We start from the raw sequence: 19,653 nt of genomic DNA, 5'->3' as shown, positions 1-19,653 counted from the left end.
ATTCCCCGGGGAGAACAAGTCCTACGAGTATGATGTCTCTAAATTAACAAATGAAGAAACACTTTCCACGGTGCCTTGGGAAAGACCCGAATTTTTCCCCTCAGGTGCAACATGCTTTTAAAAATGTTGTGTAAGTCATATAACATCACCCATTTAGATATTTTCCAAAAGAGTTATGAGACAGAAAAATGGTTGCCAAATCAAATGGTTATCAATAGGACTCTTAGGAAAAAGTGTGAGAAATTAAAATTGCTTAAAGTTGATATAAAACTCAGCATATCTCCTTTCTGAACACCAACACAGTACTCTGCCTACGACCAAAGATATCAGATTTCTTCTTAAGTTGTCGTCAAGTTTGGTTTAAAAAACGGCTAGAAAGGTTTTAGGTTTCTCACACCCACCTAACTCTTTTAAAGAAAGTGACCTTAGGTTTGAATTTCTTTGCCCAATGATCTCCCTCCTCCCCACTCTCCAATTCTATACATTTAGATAACCTGAATCAATTCCAATCGACCACTTTTCCAGTGTTTCAAAGAGACAATCAAGATATATTGGCAATAAGTTAATTAAATAACACCCCCTCCATTTTTTGTGGTATACGATAATCCTTCACTCTGATAATGTTTTAATCAAGATACACCACACATTGCCGGGGAGGTTAATCTTATTAAGCAATTACTGGGTAAGTATCCAGCAGAAGCAAATTAAAATGTAAGCAAAACACGGGCATGTGAGTTCCATCTAAGATGGCACATCGATAGAGATTTCATTACCTGCACTTTAGGAGTGTTTACATTGCTCAGATTTGGAAAGGAGTCTAATAGACAGGGCAGCCTCCACTCTCCGAGATGTTAGTGGAAACAAAGCACTTGATTAATTAGTTGGGAGAGTATGTTCTTTGAGCTTTGTCTTCCTTTTTCCATTTGTTGTTGTTCAGGGTTTATTTTTTCTCCGTCTCTCTTTCAATTAAACCTTAACGTGGCTGGTTTGATGGTTGGCTTTCACATCAAGAAGAGGGAGCCCAGAGACTGCCAGATTCACTCACCATCTCCAGTGTATTTCTATGTTAAAAGGAATGAACTCATACATCTTCATTACAAGAGCACGGAGCACTTTTTCTATAGATCTGGGATTAGATAAGCCTTGAGAACGAAGATTCAATACAGTGTTCTGACCTGGTCAGATAACATAAGGGAATCCAGCTTGATTGGCTAGGCCCAGACACAAAGCATACGAGAGCTTTTAAAGGGCACATCATAGGTAGCCAATTTGTGCACTGAGGTTAAGAAAAAACAAACTCCCAAGTAAAATTTCATGGATCATTCTCAAAAGCTATCACTCATTTTAAATTTAAGGTGTCCCCTATATCAGGGGTCAGCAAACTACGTCTCTTGGACCAAATCTGGCCAGCTGCCTGTTTTTGCAAATAAAGTTTTATTGGAGCACGGCCATGTTCATTCATTGTCTGTGGCTGCTTTTGCGCTACAACAATGAGGTTGAGTAGGTGCAACAGAGACTAGAAGGCCCACATAGCCTAAAACATTTTCTATCTGGCCTTTTATGGAAAAAGTTTGCTGACTGCCCTGTATCATTCGTAAACCCATTTCTACTTTCCTTGGATTTTCCCGTAACTCCAAATTATAGGAGACTAGGGAGAAGAGACCAAACTCCCAATCTGTCCATTTATCCTTCTTGACCAAGATTTGGGTATAACATATCCTTGGTAACTTTGCATTGATGGATCCTCTATACAGTTCCACAAACATCAGCTCCATCACTTAGCAGCTGTGTGACCCTAAGCAGGTAATTTTTCCTCCCTCAGCCTCCCATTCCTCATATGTAAAATAGTACCCCTCGTAAGCTTGCCGTCCAGCATAAATGAGATAACTCTTGTAAAACACAATGTGCGGCATTAAGCACTTAATAAGAGGTCCATGAATATTAGTTGTTGTCATTGACATCAGTGTGACATCCCCCAGCTGGTCCATTTAACAACCCTCCACAGGGTGCCACTTCTTTCTGAGGTGCTGTACTGTCCAGAGGCAAAGGCTGCCTTCAGAATGTCAAGATAGACAATCATCCCACTTCATCTTTTCCTTTACCTCCTCGGAATTAGCACAAACCCAAATGAAGACTTCTTCCCAAACGTTTGCTTGATGAGGTCAGCGGGAAGCAGGACTTTCCATTCAAAAGGGCCAAGCATGCAAAAGAAGCTGGCCTGTTCCCCACAGCATTATTTGTCTCACTGCAGCTTGAGCTCCATCACTGCCAGCCTGTCTGTTTTAAGCCCCACCATTCTCGGTTTATAACTCAGCTGTAAACATTTATTTGTGCCTGGAGCACATTTCTTTCCTACCCTTTGAAAAAAAAAATCAGAATTTCCAGATGGTATGCAAGTTGGAAAAAAATGGCAAAGACTGTTATTCTGTTTAGAAACATGTTTTTCTACACTTGCCCTTTCAGCAAAAACTTCATAATGATTTTTACTAGTTGGCTTAATGCATGGAGCGGGGAGCCAGGTTAGCAGGGAGGTTGGTAATCCTTCCTCTGGCTGTTGTCAGCCTCTCAATGAACACAGCCCAGGGCTTCAAAATGATCTCTTCCCTACATGGGGCTTTTTCAAAGTCAGTGAAGTTCCCAGAAGGACGAGGGGTCACGATGTTTGAGCCAGCCATTACAAAACTGCATGTCTACTGGCAAATATGCCAACAGCCTGCTTACTGACACAACAGCTCCCTCATTTTCAAGGTCATGTTATTCTACCGTTGTTACAGATGGGTAACACTCAAGTGTCTCACTGGTGGATTTTAGCTTCTGATTGCCACCCACAACCTCATTCTAAGTTGCGTGCTTTCTGTTGTACACGGCATCATCATGGCTTGACATGAGTATTACCAATGAGATCCAGTTCCCCTCCCCACTGCATTTGCCCTTACTTGCATTGGCACGCTTCTCTTTCAGAGTTGACTTGCACACTCAGAGGTTGGTCTCTGCTGTGCGCCTGGATACACACCTCTTTGAATCTCTTGTACATAACCCAGGGTCTGAAATGCAGTCAGTATAGTGGTTAGATATGTAGTTTTGGACACAGACATAGCTTTCTGTCCTCCACTACTTAAGAGCTATGTGACCTTAAGCAACTCACTTTACGTCCATGGTCTTCTCATCTGAAAAACTGGAAAAAATCATACAGGTATCAGGAGATTACAAAGCAAGTAGTAACTACTCGATAAATTTGAGCTGCTATGTATAATACTAATAAATTAGACTACATATTAATGCAGAAGCATGTTCACCTGATGGTCACATGTATGAATATGTTCACACTCTTAGTGGCAAAGAGTTGGCCATTTTTACCTAAAGTGACAAATTGAGGTTTCAAAAGATATAAATGCTGCGTGTAGTCCCAAAAGCTGAAGGATTTTATAAAAATCATTCTTGCCATGTCATGTTGCCAATACCATCACAGAAGGAGTGAAGGCTTGGGATGGAAATCCATTCCTGAAGAATAGCTGGCCAACGGCAGGGTGAAGGCTGATGGGTTTCTGATGACTCAGATGAGGTGTAGTGTAAAGCAGTGAATCTAATGTCCTTAGGAGAATCTGTTCGCCTATCTCTTGGTTAAACAGAACCCTCAAATGGCTGTCCTGATTCCCAAATAAATGGAAACGAGGTGTAATGACTGAAGCAATATTCTGAATTCAACTTTATTTGCAATAGATAAAAATATGTGAGGCAGAATAATCTGCAAGGCAGATTTATGCCAAGGTGCCTCCGGAGTTCGGTTAAGTTTAGGAAGTATTAATATGAGGCTTCATTTGCCTGGTATGTCTATGAGTCCATTCCCTTTATCACTTGTTTGGGGAATAGTCTCGCTGTTTCCATAAATGAATTATGGCAACATTTTCTGAAATGATTAGCTCCTAATGTGGCTATGGAAGGCTGTCATTTTGCTCAACATCAGTCTTATTTAACTGGTTGGAATTTTAGGTACATGTTTCTGAAATAGGCAATACCTTCACATTTACAGGAGCAATCTTCCGTGGAGTTATAGAGGTGGACTATCCTGCAAAATTGATCATTAGAGTGTTGCCTCTCAAATCTCAGAAATCCCATCTATAAACTGGAGATGAACCAGCCAGAACCGTCATGTCTTAAGCATCTGCTTCTTAGGGTAAAATGATCATCATCTCCACTTTGCACTGTGCAGCTCGTAGATAGAAAGAAAAGTTTGACACGGAAGCTGCAGCTCCGGGAGATGTGGGCTGGATGCCATCCTGCTTGGCGGGACACTGTGCTCAGTCATTACCCAGAACCCAGGAGTGATGGCCAGACTTTCACAGAATAATTACAGAATGGCTGTTTAATTCCTCTTCTTCTGCTGCAGCCAATTCAAGCCCAAACCAGGTCCATGGGACCCTGGACTGCAGGCTGCCTGGATAAGGAATAATGGGAATGTGACATACACCCCAACTTTGATGTTGACTAAAGATTACCTAGCACTATAGTAGATGCTCAATAAATATTTGTTGCATGAAAGTATGAATGATTGACACACTCTACATTGCTTGGGACATTCATTATTCATTGTTACATAAAATCTGGCTGCTTTTCACTAACACAGGCTGCCCGGAATTGCCCCCCTGTGAAGCAGCTAGAGTGCACAAGAACACCTGCAATTTGGAGTGGATGAGCTTGTGACTGTTTTCTCTGGCTGTAGCACCTTAATTCAAGGAGACGGGTCCCTCCCTGTCTGCAGACTCATTGTATATTGATTTTAGCTTCTCTGGAAAAGGACTGCCTGTTTCATTAAGGCCCACCACACTCCTTGGTGCTCTGTAGTCAATTCTGCCTACACTAGGCAGCCTATATTTTAAATTAAACCATCACTAATTTACCTTCCAAATCTTGAATAAATCTCAGATAAAAACAGCTATTTTTAGGTAGCACAAGAGGATAGAAAGATACAGAAGTGCCCACAAGTCAGATACGACTATCATTTTTATAAAATCCTGGTTAATCCTCAGAAGCAACCCCATTATACAGTTGAGTAGACAGACTCAGAGAGAGGGAATGATTAGCCCAAAGGCACACAGCTAGTAGGTGTCAGAGCTGGGATTCAAACCCAGGGCTGACCAGCTCCACTGTGGAACGCTGCCTCGTGAGGGCCTCGGAACTTCTCAGTGTGAGGATACCCACCCTGGAGATAAAGGTAGAAACCTGCATTACTTTGTTTCCTTGCTGCCTGTCTCCCAAAGGCATCCTGTTGGGGCTGGCTGTGTTCGTAGGCCTGGAGCAGCTGGCGTGGCTGGGGGAACCCAGGTGCAGGTCAGTCTGTGGGACTGGGGTCCTAGCTTGGGCTGCTGCCCTCTTTGCCCTTTGAGAGCAGCACAGACCTTCACTCCTGGACACCAGCTCAGGGACTTGGCCTCCAGGGACAGTCACTGAGATGGTTCCCCATGCTGGCTGCGGCAATTTGCAAAAGCTGCCTTTCCTTTTTACCTCTTTTGAGGCAATATTTGCATAACTTTTTTTTTCTGTTTTATTGTTTTTGAAATTACAGAAGTCATACACACTCATTTTACAGATTTTTTAAGATACATAGAAAAATTCTTTTTTTCTTTTGCTATAAAGAATGTTAGCATAACAAATGGCAAATTTGAATATCTCTAAATTAGAGATAGCTTTGTATCAATGTTAATTTTCTGTTTTTGATAAATGTTCTGTGGTTCTGAAAAAGAATGTCCTTGTTTTTAGGAAAAACACATAGAAGTATTTAGAGGTAAAGGAGAAACCTGTCTGTAACTTACTCTCAATGTTTCAGAAAAAAAAAAAAATATATATATATATATATATGTGTGTGTGTGTATATATGGAGAGAGAGAAAATGATAGAGCAAATGTATATAAAATTTACAGAATCTGGATGAAAGATATGCAGGAATTCTTTGTACCTTTTTTTGAAATTCTTCTGTCAATCTGAAATTATTTCACAATGCAAATCTTATATATATAGAAATATATACATATGGGGAGAAAGTGAAAACTGCCATTTGCAAAAGCATAATTCAGCTTCACATGTGGAGAATTCAGTTGGAAAGCAGTCGCTAGCTTTTACTGATAACTTGTTAAATGCATCGAGTTTGTCAGAAGTGAAGTCACCTTCACTTTCTGACAACCCCTCCTCCCTCCTGTGGACACCACACACACACACACACACACACACACACACACACAGAGACACATGCACACATCCGTGGTAGCACATGCTGGGAGTTGACCCTCCTGGCTTGCTCTGTAGACCGCGGTAGACTGGAGTGGAAAGCCCCTTAAGATATCTTTGGATCCAAACCACTGCTATGTTGATAAGGACACGGAGACCTTGAGAGCTAGACCTCCTAAAACTAGCCAGCTGCTTGGTAGCAAGGATGGGAGTTCAACCAAATAGCTCATTTATGCCCCTGTTCCTTCCATGAAAGGTGCAGGGTCATTAAGCATCCGGATTAGGACACATGACTTTTGGTTCTTAATCTAAGGACCTTTCCCCTGTATTCCAACTCCACTGATTTGTTTATTTACGAGATTTTACAGAAAACGTAAATTAAGAGTTTACTCATGATTTTTCAAAAGAATCCACAAGGAAGCTTCCTTTAAACGGTAAGTTTCTCCACAGAGCTTTCAAAACGTGACTTTATTTTTAAAAAACAAAAGTCATTTTATGTGCAGCTTTTCAAAGTCAATCTTCCTCCAGACACACATTTCGCCCAGTAGTCACAGAGGTTGTGTTAACATACCGCATAGGATGGGCAGGTAAAACCTGGCTCGGTTCCACGAGCACTTATAGATCGGCCCTCAGTGGCCAGGTGCAGACAGAGAGCGCAGAGATGAATGCGCAGCTCTGCCTGACCTCAGACAGCACAGTGTCTAATAAGAGAAGCTTGGGAAGGCAAGCAAGGTCAATTCTAGCACGCAACACCAGGTGCCGCAGTAAAGCGAAGTCTAAGAGCATAGAAACTCAGAGAAAGAACCTGTTTATCTGGTGGAGGGGAAGGTGTATAAAGAAAAAGACAGCTTCAGGGTGAAGGTGGCCTGTGCCTTCATTTCAGTGCTACTCGATAAAGTAGACTAATCAATAAAAAATCATTACTGGCTTCTAGAAGGTCCCGCCTAAACTTAGTAATGGCAACAGATGCTGACTTTCCGTTTTAAGCTTGTTCCAATAGTTAAGTCTGTTCCAGAAGAATTAGACTTTCCTCTCTGTTGATAGAGAGCTAGGCAAATATATACATATAAAGGTACATAACTATCACATATACACACAATTTTTTTCTTTTAGAAAATTCTTTACTCTGAAAAGAAAGCCAGATTCTTTCCTATATAGTTTTCCATTCTTTAATTTCATGCATTGTAACTAGATAGCATTTATTTTGCTCTTATTGTGCTCTAGGCACTGCTCTAAGCCCTTCTTTGTGTACTTCTGTTTGTTACTCCTACCTTATAACATAGTTACTATTATCATTCCCGTTTTAGCAAAAAAGAATAGAGGCCCAGAGAGGTTAAGCAAATCACTGGAAGTCACACAGCAAGGAAGAACCAGAGCCAGGATTTGAATGCAGTTCCGTCTCACTACAAAACCTGTACTTCATCACCCAGGTGCACTGCCTTCCTTAGTGGATGGCACGTGAAGGACAGGAGCATCTGAAACTCTAGGAGGAGTTGTGACTACTGAGAAGGCAGCCTGTACTCACTGGTAGTAGCGGCTCATTTACAGAAGTCAGTGTCCTGAATTTGGTGTCTAGTAAAAGAAGGGGGATCCTACTACTGTAAGAACCAAACCCCGTGGGGCCAGCCTGGTAGCATAGTGGTTAAGTTCCCATGCAGCGTGGGGTTCGCAGGTTCGGATCCGGGGCACGAACCTACACGCCACTCATCAAGCCATACTGTAGCAGCATCCCATATACAAAGTAAAGGAGGACTGGCAACAGATGTTATCTCAGGGCCAATCTTCCTCACCAAAACAAAGAAAAGAATGCAATCCCTTGAGTCTCCTTGTCTGAATTTCTCCAGAGCATCTGCTCTCTGGAAGCAGACTCCCTTGCACATCCCTGCATCCTCACGCTGCCTGACGTTATCAAAGTCTGTTTAGGTTTCAGCAGTAGATTACAGGGCTTGTGGATGCTGATTTCCTGCTTCTCTTTCATATCCTGTCATTAACCCAGCAACCCCTGAAAGCCCAGCAGACGTGAAGGAAAGCTCATCTTATTAAGTTTAGAGATGAATAATTTCTTTAAAATTCTTTTTTCTTTTTCTTTTTTTTTTTAAATATTGGCACCTGAGCTAACATCTGTTGCCAATCTTCTTCTTTTCCTTTTTTTTCTTCTTCTCCTCAAACTGCACCCCCCATACATAGTTGTATATTCTAGTTGTGGGTCCTTCTAGTTGTGGCATGTGGGACGCCACCTCAGCATGGCCTAATGAGTGGTGCCATGTCCGTGCCCAGGATCCAAACTGGTGAAACCCTGGGCCACCAAAGCAGTGAGCACGAACTTAACCACTCGGCCACAGGGCTGGCCCCTAAAATTCGTTTTTATTTTTAATGCATTTCTTTAAGTTGTTGCCACACTATGATTGCTGGGGTTACTTTTGGTCTCTGTCAGAGGCCCCTAGACTCTTCCCTCGCAGGGGTCTTTTTAACTGCATCCCTTCCTTACTGGGTCCTTTTCATTATATCCCTTCCCCTAAAAGGCTTCAATCTGGGAGTCTGTCAAAAGCAGCATTTTGACGTAAAAATTAGTTTCCAATTTATAGTAATCGGAGCTTCTGATCAACTTGTGATAACAAGTGTTTTCCCCCAGACATGTCATTATTTCAGCAAAATAAACAACACTCTATTCAGTCTTAGAGCCTTACAGATAATAATATTTATGACAACTTATTTTTATTTAGTACTTACTTTGCGCCGAAAATTATTCAAAGAGCTTTGCATGAATTAACTCATCAAATTCTCATAACAACCCTATGAAATGAATGATAATAGTGTCACGACTATACAGATGAAGGAGCTGAGGCACAAAGAATTGATATACTTGGTAAATATCAAAGCTAGGAATTGAACCCAGACACTGTCAGTCCAGAGTCTCTGCTCATAGAAACTGTGCCCTGTTCCTCCTCTACAGAGAAACATTCCACGTCCATTAGACCTGCTAGCCAGCGGAAAAATGTTTGAGGAACAAACATCTGGTACTCATCTATAGATCTGAACCACTCAGGACTTGGATTTGTTTCTTTCCTTCTTAAAGATGTTATGTGATGGAAGCTTCTAAACTTCCCTTAGGAGTCCATTCCCTAGTTTTATTATTCTAGAGGTCAAGAGTTTCTCCTTAAGGTCCAAACCAGTGTTTCTCCTACTTTATTTTCAGCCCCTGTTGACTCTTTATTTGATCCACTATTGAGCTAAATAAAAATGAATCATCACCTCTCTTGTTAAAGAAAAAAGGTGACTCTGTGGTTTTCTTTTGTAATTTAGATATGGAAGACATTCAGAGAGCCAAAAGTGTCACCTCTCCATTTTACAGGTGGGGAAACTGGCCCCAAGGTCATTTATGAGTCTCATCTTAATGCAGTGGCTATAGAGTAACAGTCAGGGCTCCCGAGTCGGACGGCTTCACTTACCTTTCGTGCCAGTCTTCAGCAGTTTTATAACCTCTTCTCATCGTGCAAACCTTTTGCAACGTGTGGTGGGCAAACATAGATAAATGTTTTCAGAAGAGTTGTCCATTACAGAATGCAGAAGGGAGCTTGCTTTCCATCCTTTGTCCGTCAGACTGAAGAAGTTTTCAGATCCACAAGGCCACCAAAGTGATCAATTGGAAAATGAAAAGACTGTCGAGATAAAAATGTCTTCAATTGTTTTTGTATTTGGTTTCAATTGGTTTAGAAGGTCTCAAGAAGATAGGATATAGTGGTGGTTTTATGTGTTTTTTCAAGTTCAGAATCCATTTGAAGGAATCCCAAATGACTTATAAAACTAGGTTCCAACTAGATTTTATTCCCATTTTGAAGATGAGGAAAATGAGGCTCTGAGAGATCAATTAATTTGCTTTCCTTGGGCACTAGTAACGCCCAGCTTTTCCTTAATTCTGTGTTCGCAAAGAAAACCACCCTCAGAAGTATAAGAGCCACTGGCTGCTTCATGGTTATTAAGAAAGCCTCTTTAAAAATAGGTATTTCTTAAACACCTATTATTAAAGTTCTGAAGGATGCTGAGTGTGGCATCTTTCAGAACTGCAACCAATGTTTTCAAGATAAACAATTTCAAATAATGCAACAGAGATGTGTTAATGTCACCATGAGAGAGCTGTGGTTTCTGCACGGTTCTTAGATCCCTCCCTCTAACCCAAAGGGGTCACCCCAACGTTAGATCAGCCTGAGATCAAGTCCCCATTTTCTTTTGAGTTATTTTGTTTACCTTGTACTAATTTTTGTTCACTGTTGCTTCTTGTTTTTAATTTATGGAAATAGAGTACAATGGACTTGTTTGTCACTGGAAAGAATAATTAAAGGCTGCAAGAATTAAATTTGGTGCCAAATTAGTATCACTATCCCCTCCCCTGCTGATAACTTTTACATACCAGTCACATTTGGAGTTGTTGGAAGCTTGACACGTACTTATCAGACTCCACCTTTTTTTTTTTTGAGGAAGATTAGCCCTGAGCTAACTACTGCCAATCCTCCTCTTTTTGCTGAGGAAGATTGGCCCTGAGCTAACATCTGTGCCTATCTTCCTCTACTTTATATGTGGGACGCCTACCACAGCATGGCGTGCCAAGCGGTGCCATGTCCGCACCCAGGATCCGAACTGGCAAACCTTGGGCCGCTGAAGCGGAACATGAGCACTTAACCGCTCTGCCACGGGGCTGGCCCCAGACTCCACTTCTTATTGTATTTGATCAGTAAAGAGCCATCTCAGAAGTTTTAGAAAGCATTGTGCCAGTAATTCAGAGGCCCTGAGGTATGAGTTTACAGCTTTGTTATTTAAAACCTAAATGTTTTAAGCTCTGACTTAAAGAGAAATTTGCCTTGAGTTTAATCTTCATATAGAGATTTTTAAATCCTGGCATATAATTAAACAGAAATGTAGAGCCAACTAATGTATACAGATGTCACTGACTTGATGTCAATTCCTGTTTTCCAGTGCCCTGGTCATTGAAAAACAGCAGCATAGACAGTGGGGAAGCAGAAGTCGGTCGGCGTGTGACGCAAGAAGTCCCACCAGGCGTGTTTTGGAGGTCACAGATCCACATCAGTCAACCCCAGTTCTTAAAGTTCAACATCTCTCTTGGGAAAGATGCTCTCTTCGGTGTTTACATACGAAGGGGACTTCCACCATCTCATGCCCAGGTATGACCGTGCTCTATATAACCAGGAACTTGCAGAAAAAATATCACTTCACACCCACTATGATAGCAGCACTGTGGAAGAGTTTAACAGTTTTTCAAAAAATTAAACATAGAATTACCATATGACCCAGCAATTCCACTTCCAGGTATATACCCACAGAGAACTGAAAACATTATTTCTCATAAAAATAGATACACGAATGTTCACAGCAGCATTATTCGTAATAGCCAAAGAGTGGAAACAACCCAAATGTTTATGAACTGATGAATGGATACAAAAAAGTGATAGATCCATATGATGACATATTATTCAAAGATAAACAGGAAGGAAGTATTGTTACGTGCTACAACAGGGACGAATCTTGAAAGTATTATACCACGTGAAAGAAGCCACATGCAAAGGCCATGTATTGTATGATTCCATTTATATTGTCCAGAATAGGCAAATCCATAGAGACAGAAAGGAAATTAGTGATTGCCAGGGGTAGGGGAGGAGGGAATTGGGACTGACTGCTAATAGGTATGAGGTTTCTTTTTGAGGTCATGTAAATGCTCTCAAATTAGATCGCTGTGATGATTGTACAACGCGGTGAATATACTAAAAACTGTTGAATTGCAAAATGGTGAAATTTATGGATGTGAATTGTATCTCAAAAAATGGCAACGTCCCTACCTGATGAAGTCAGCTTTGCTAGACCTGGAGTTAATCCTTGGGTACTTGCTGTTCAGGTGTTCTCGTTATTGTATTAATTTGTTGAAATATCACTAGGAGCCATCCTCCTGCGTGTGAAAAGAGTGCTGTAACAGTAAGCAAAGCTTAGTGGCTGTTTCCCTGTGACTACCCTGTTCTTGCCCATGCTAAATTCCTCGGGACGTCTTTGGCACTGTGAAAGAGAGATTATTCCCAGCGTTGGGAATAAAGAGATTGGATGACTTTATGGATTTAATGGATTTTCCTCTCATCCCTCCTTTAATTTGTCCTGGCAGAGATTTTATTATACAGATCACTTGAGATAAATTAATACCCACCTAGCTTGAGTGTCTTTTCCAATAAGAATTGTATATCCTGAGGAAAACCAAGTAGGGTTTTCCCACCTCATTTGCTTTCAAATCCAGCAAGGTCATAAAGATGTACGTTAGGAAAATAAACCAGTGGAGGGAAAACATCCTTAACTGCCCATTATATCCAGTCAAAGCTGACTTTAAAATGCGTAGGAAAGGTATTCATCTAGAAAATTCAATTGGAAGAATTTAAAGCTTTAAACCCATTGACAAATGCAGAGCAGTCAGGCCCCCATTTCTTTGTCTGTAGCTCATGGCAGACATTGCTAATCGATGACTGCACTTTTTCCTCCCTAAATTCAGGGTGCAAATAGCTCCAACAGAACCCTCAGGGCAGCCACTACCAATTGACCAGTGTTGGCTGTCAAGATGAAACTTATTTGCAATCTCATCCTGACAGCCTGAAATGAGCAACACAAGAGACTAAATGGACTGTTTCTTTTTTGAGCAAGGGAGGGCTGTGTAGGTTTTTACTGCCATACACAGCGCATGCTATAGGGACCAATATGTAAAGTGGTAATCAATATATCCTCCATCCATCCATCCAGAAAAATATTTATTGGTCTAGGCACTGATTATCCAGAGATGAGTTAACATAGCCTCTGACCAAGCAGAACTCCTGGTACAAAAATCACATCTGCTCTTCAAAGAGATTCTCATCAAGAGAAAGAGAGGAATTCAACTGAGAGAAGTCCCTGAGGCGTTTCTGTAACTTCTGGCCAGACGGTAGGGTGCTGCTCTGGGAAGTTATGCAAATTGTTAGGCGGTCTCCTTGACCTTCAGGCTCCACTGATTCTGCTGTAGCATAATGAATGATTTGCAGTGGTGAAGGCTGCTTATTGGCGTTATTTGAGTGAGTCTGAACATGCTTCTGGGCACAGCTGAGCGTAACTTTCCTCTCAGCCAGTTGGATGCAAGGAGCTTTGCTGGGGGAAAAACACTTCTCCACATAGTTCCAAAGCACTGTTATGCCCCTCCCCTTGCATGCACTGAGCAACCAGAATCATGGAAAAGCCAACGATCATGGCAAGAAAAGTAGGCAACTCTCTGTGACTGAGTGATAGTGGACAGCAGGCAGAAACATAGTCTACCCAGTCTCCCTGCTGTTCTGACATTCAGGACCCAAACCCTCAATGACAATGTCTTTTCTTCTTTCGTGGCTACACCACGCTGTCCATCTCCTGCCAAGCCGGGGATTGTTCTAGCGATCGTCCTCTCAAAATAGCTCCACTCCAGGGACAGCCCCATCACATTTCAAGGGAAGGGAAATGAATAGGCATGGGCTGATGTGCACTCAGGGTTTTAGTCCAGCTGCCGCTTTGGGAGTTTAGTGTGTGCTGGAGGGTCAAGTAAGCGAGACACAGAGCACATGCTTGGAAATGCACAAGACAGGTACAATACAGGGGCGCTTCTCAAAAAAAGAAAGAAAAAAACCCGACTCCCTACACATTCTCACATTCATTCCCTGTCATTACCTGCATTCATGTCCATTTGATGAGCTACATTTCCTCGAGGAGACGGTGCTCAGCTCCTCGCAGGGATAGGCGACTCACTCGTGTCTTGAACCATTATAGAATTTCTCATTTCTATTGGCATATCCTATCAAGGAACATAAGTTCTATAGGGATTGGCAGTCTAGCCAAGGTGACTCATTTGAGCTGGAGAGAGAGAAAGAGAAGTGGGAAGGGGGAAGAATATGAAATTCTATTGGCTGTGTCGCATGAAATGGCTATGCTTAAATTTTATTGAGTATCATGCTCTGACCAAGAGCCTACAAGGTTTAGTATCCTTGTCCAAGGATATTAAATACAGAAAAGAATCCTTTCTTACCTGCTTAAATTTCCCAAGTATCAGACTGTGTCCCAGTTGACTTTTTGAAAGTGGCTTTTTACAACGATACAGAAGTAATGTAGCATAGGGGAGAAAGTCCTGGGATTGGAGGTAAAAGTGAGGTTGGAGGCCCTGCTGCGTATAAACCAGATGACCTTGGACATGTCCCTTAACCTCTGTTAGCTTCAGTCTCCTTGTCTACCTGTGTTACCTGGTTCACAGTGTTGTTGTAATTACACGTCAACAACAACAAAAGTAGGATGGGAAAGCACTTTACAAACTAAAGCACAATATGAAGATACCATATACAAGATATTGTTGTAGTTAGAAATTCTGCATGGCCCTAGCAAATACTGTATAGAGACAGGCAATTATGTAAATATACCTTTTTAAAATAAGATTAATTTTCTAGTTTTTTTCTTCTTATGAAAGAGCAAACTGTGTTTTCATTGCAGAAAATTTTTAAAAACACAGAGAAACAAAAGGAAGTAAAAACACCCATAATTTGAAGCAGTTCCCTTTTGCTAAATGTTTGTATGTTTTGGCTGTAATAAAACATATCAGTTGCAGTAAAAAAGAAAACACGTCAACCTCAGAATCTGAGTGACTTAACAGAGGCTATTTCTTGTTCACTCTGCAGTGGTGGTTCTCAAGCAGGGGCAATTTTGCCCCATCCTGGAGACACCTGGCAACGTCTGGGAATATTTTTGGTTGTGTCTCTGGGAAGAGGTTGCTAGAGGCAGCTAGTGAGTGGAGACTGGGGATGCTAACCACGCACAGGGCAGCCCCCCGCAACAAAGAATTGTCCAGCCCAAAATGTCATTAATGCGGAGGTTGGGAAACCCTACTTCACATGTTCATCTTGGATTAAAGAAAATTTTGCTCGATGTCACCCTCATTCAAGGACACAGACCTACAGAACATCCACTATCAGAAACATGGCTAGTTCCCCACAGCAAGGAAGGGGAAGGTGGTGAATTGCATGCCAATCCCTAAAGACTTCCACTTGGAAGTGGCACATATCATTTAAGTGTTCTCAAATGGACCAAAGCAAGGCACATCCTAACTTCAGTGGGGCAGGAAGGACAATCCTATGGTGGTCCCTGGAAGAGGAGCGCCAGATCTATCGACAAAAAGCCCTAATGACAGACAATAAAATGTTGGGCTCCTTGTCCTCATGGTTAGTCTTTGGGTACATCCTTCATTCTTTTCCTGAAAGTAAACCCTTAAGGATTTTATACAATTTGCAAATCGTCCTTCTAAAAGGCTGAACCACTTACTCTCCCCACGCTCCTCCCCACCAGCAGCAGTGTGCAAGGCCCACTTTATTTACTTGAGCCCTTGCATAAACTGTGTCCTATTACTATTTGATCTTTGTCAATTTAAAAGGTAGATATTATATTGTCTTGTAAATGCAGCATTTTGACACGCTGCATTGCATTTTTTAAGACTTAGACTTAAAAAAAAAAAAGGTCAATCTAAGCCATTCTTAACCTACCAATTTGAAATCTTATCGGGATGGTGTCTGTAAGGAAGCCTAGCGCACCTTGCCAAATGTTTGCAGTCCTACAAACTATGTCAGATTTGCTCAACCCTGGTTCTAGAAAGGAAACAGATCAGACTTTGGAAAAAATCATCATCCTCAGACATGGCTTCAGCGTAAGCATCGAAGGAAATCTCAGAGGCTGTTGCTGCAAGTCGGGATGTTGGGTGGTTAAGGCACTGAGCAAGTTGGTTTGACAGTTCCTCACTGATTGCTACTGATATGTCAAGCCAAGTAAAATCCTTTGTGAGAACAAGTCAATAATCGGCAAATTAGGTACATGATTAACCTGAGACAACAAGATGCAGTCACCGCTTGGGAGGCCTGCCGAGACTTCACCTTCTCCACAATCCTGTTTAGCAAATATTAAAAATGCCTATTTCATCACTCAGACTGATGGAGCCATGAGCCCGGTGACTTCCAGGGTATGCAACTGGGAAGCACAGGGTGGGCTTACAGCTCCCACGGGTTGGTTAGAGGCAGGGACGAGGGACTTAGTGGCACTGAGATAGAAGCAGACACTGTCAACTCTGAGTGCTTTACAGAGATGTGTCTGTGGGATGGGAAGCAAAATTATTCACACATTAAACAAAAGAAGGGAACTATTTAAGAGACCACAAATTGCCCCATGATCATACCAAATAAATGCAAATACGGCAGATTGAGCATGTGTGGACCAAGATAAAATGAGCCGAGCGAACGTTATTTGTCCTCATCAGCAGAATTCCCCTAATGACATTTTTTAAAAGCAAATTTATAGATGGTGATTAGTGATGTTAGCTTTTGCCAGCTCGAATTTATCCCTTTCCAATTCAGAGCCTTATTTGAAAAGGAGCTCTCTCTTTCCTTGTCCCCTTCTCTCTTCCCCGATCAGGAACATGCACCCAGTGTCAATGAGAGGTGAAACTAACAGGATTCCTGGGACATTGGGACACCCAAGTGTTCTGAGCACCCTGGTTCTGTCACCATGCCACTCTCTCTGCACCCTCTCAGTGCCCGTTAACCAGTCAGCTGGGCTCTCCCTGGACCTTACCCTTCCTGTGGAGCTGTGTTCTATGAGCTTAATGTGGGGAACACCAGGGTTTGACTGTCAGCTTGCATAGCACATCACATAACAATTTGATTTCATTTTAGAGGGAGGCTTGTTTTTACAGGCACGTTTTTCAGACCCTTCCTTTCCGAAAGAGCTTGAGGTGTGGAGAAAGGAGTCGTGAAACCGAGAGAACCTTGGTTTCTTCTGTATTGGACTAAAAGTGCTTCTGGAAAGGTCTTTCTTGGGAGACCCCCTGTGATTATTTGATGGCATACTAGCAGGTAGTGAAACTGCCACTTCAATCTGTGGACACCCTCCTGGGCAGCCACCAAGCAGAGCTAAGGAGAAATCTCACGGGATGCTTGAGTTTGACAAGGAACCCTGTGTTGAGGGGATGCACGGGGAGGGCATTGTGAATGCTTTTCAAGAATGGCAATGCTTGAGTACATGAAACTCAGCAGAGAGAAAAAACTGAGACAACAGGGACGAGTAAGAGGGGGCAGCACAGATCACACATTTCCACTGAGCAGAGTCTCGGAGGTGCTGTAATTCAGGAATTTGCAATTTTCTAGGCAAAGACCTTTATCTTCAAGTGAAAGCTATGTGGAACCCCATATATAAAACAAATAAAAGTGACAGTTTTATTAGCATAGACATAGTTTATAGTTCATATCCATATTTATTATGACGATGTTAATCTCTGTATACGTAAGTTTATTATATGTGTGTGTATATGTGTATGTAGCTATAGAGACAGACAGAGACATAGAGAGAAGGACTAAATTCATGAGGGTGGTCACCTCTAGGAATAGGTGAGGACAACAGGACTGAGAAGTAGGTTTAAAAAGTACTTGTTTTTATCCATAATAAAACATTAAAGATCAGGGAAGCCCCCTCCCCATCTCCAACATACACACACACACGCATACACACACACACACACACACACACACACACACAAAGACTGGAAATAGCTATGCCAAAATGTTAACGTTTATTCAAGTGATTGAAAGATGGGTATTTGTTACCATACTCTTTATACTTTTCTTAATTTTGGTAATCTCTCTCCCTTTAAGAAAAGTGAATCTGTGACTAGCTTGAGTCTATTTTAAGTAAAACAAGCATTGAGAGGCTACAGATGGTGACTGTAATCTTATATCCCTTTCGAGATTCAATTTATGTACTTTGTTTTGTTTGCACAGTTTTGAGAAAGATCCCAATGAATGTATATAAGTAGTTGCTAATAGCAGCAGTATTTTCTTTAATTGTTTCCCTTACAGGCTCTGGCTACTCTTCAATTAAATTGATCCACAAGCTTGAAAGAGGAGTGATAGGAAATAATTGTTTCAAGGTTAAATTGTTTAAAATATCTAACAACTGCTCACATCCCTTGCCTTAGGTACAGAAGCAGAGAGGTTGCACCCCAAACTTAAAATAAACTTTGAAACTCTTTTCTCTAAAAAAAAAAAAAACAACAGTCACCAGTGTAGGACATTACATGTTCATTTGAAATTGCACTCCTGGTTTAACAGCCAGGCACGAACTTGCACCTCTGCTCTGCCTGGCGTTGGGTTGAGCAGGACCCACCAGAGCAGTTGCTTGCACAACTTTATCTGAGCAGACACACACCAGCGTGCGTTCAAAGACAGCCCAGGGCAGATCTTTAAGCTTCCCGATAAACAACAGTTACAGAAGTTCAAACCTGTGTTCAAAGATGTTAGGAAAAGCTTTATTCCAAGATCTTCACAGGAATTAATGGCCTTTAAAATGTTCACTGAAGCCCCTCTCAGTAAGAATGTTTTGTAGGGAAGCAAAAGTTGTTATAAGACAAAAATATTCATTAATCACCAGATCACTTATAAAAACGTTCTGCACACGAGATCCCTCCCCCTTAAGACTAGTTATAATAGTGGTAGTCGGCATTACTTGAGGGCCGGGATGTGCCGAGGACTACCTGTTTCACATGAATTCTTATTTTATCACACAAACAGCCCTATGAGGTAGGCGCTGTGAGGAACAGCCTCATGTTACACACGATAGAACCGAGACAGAGTTCAGGGTCACAGAGCTGGTGTGTACCGGACAGAGCAGCCAGACACATCGTTTTTCTCCTCTGTGTGGGCAGCATTTCCAGGAGCATCCTGCAGTACAATGTAAGCACCATGACTGACGGAGTAACATTACAACTTGTGTCCCAAACAGAAATTTCATTAAGTCAGAGAAAGTGGTGCTGGAGATCTGCTCTAAAGTACTAGCGGCAGCCTTGGCAAATGGGCATCTGGGTGAGGTAGCACGTTAAATACTGTGGCAGAGAGCGGTAACAAAGGAGGTGACAAGATGGGTACTTCCAAGAAGACAATTACAACAATGTAAAGAGAGGTGCTGGGAAGTTAGAGGAAGACATCGGTGTATTTTCAGAAAGTCCCTTTTGATGGGTTGCATTGGTCAAACTAAAGTGATGCTGCATTGTTCTCAAGTATTTCATCGACCCTAAGATGCACATATTGCTCATCTTCTGATATCTCGGAAAACAGGATGTGTTTTGCAATTGATGAAGCTGAGAGACAATGCAATGTTTGGTGTCACATTTTTGTGTATGTATGAAAACTCAGTGTTCGTTCAAACAGTTAGAGCATAGTTGCAAATATAACCTGAATTTTTCTAAATATGAGATTACAAAAACACTTTTTCATAATTAGAGTTTCATTTTTCTTTTTTTGTTTTTTTAAAGATTTTATTTTTCCTTTTTCTCCCCAAAGCCCCCTGGTACATAGTTGTGTATTTTTT

The 19,653-nt window shown here is 41.6% G+C and overlaps 1 protein-coding gene across 23 annotated transcripts in view; it reads left to right on the top strand.

The window, feature by feature from the left end:
* Positions 1-19,653, top strand: part of TENM2 (teneurin transmembrane protein 2) — a 1,162,025-nt gene that overhangs the window by 964,624 nt on the left and 177,748 nt on the right. For all 23 annotated transcript variants that reach the window (XM_070569063.1, XM_070569066.1, XM_070569065.1 and 20 more), the window contains one exon: positions 11,194-11,399. In XM_070569063.1, coding sequence (XP_070425164.1) covers positions 11,194-11,399 — 206 coding nt within the window. The remainder of the gene's footprint in view (positions 1-11,193; positions 11,400-19,653) is intronic.

Source organism: Equus przewalskii, chromosome 13 (genome assembly GCF_037783145.1).
Source record: "Equus przewalskii isolate Varuska chromosome 13, EquPr2, whole genome shotgun sequence".
Lineage (NCBI taxonomy): Eukaryota > Metazoa > Chordata > Mammalia > Perissodactyla > Equidae > Equus > Equus przewalskii.
The sequence above is the reverse complement of the archived record's forward strand: the minus strand, read 5'-3'. Positions and strand labels throughout refer to the sequence as shown.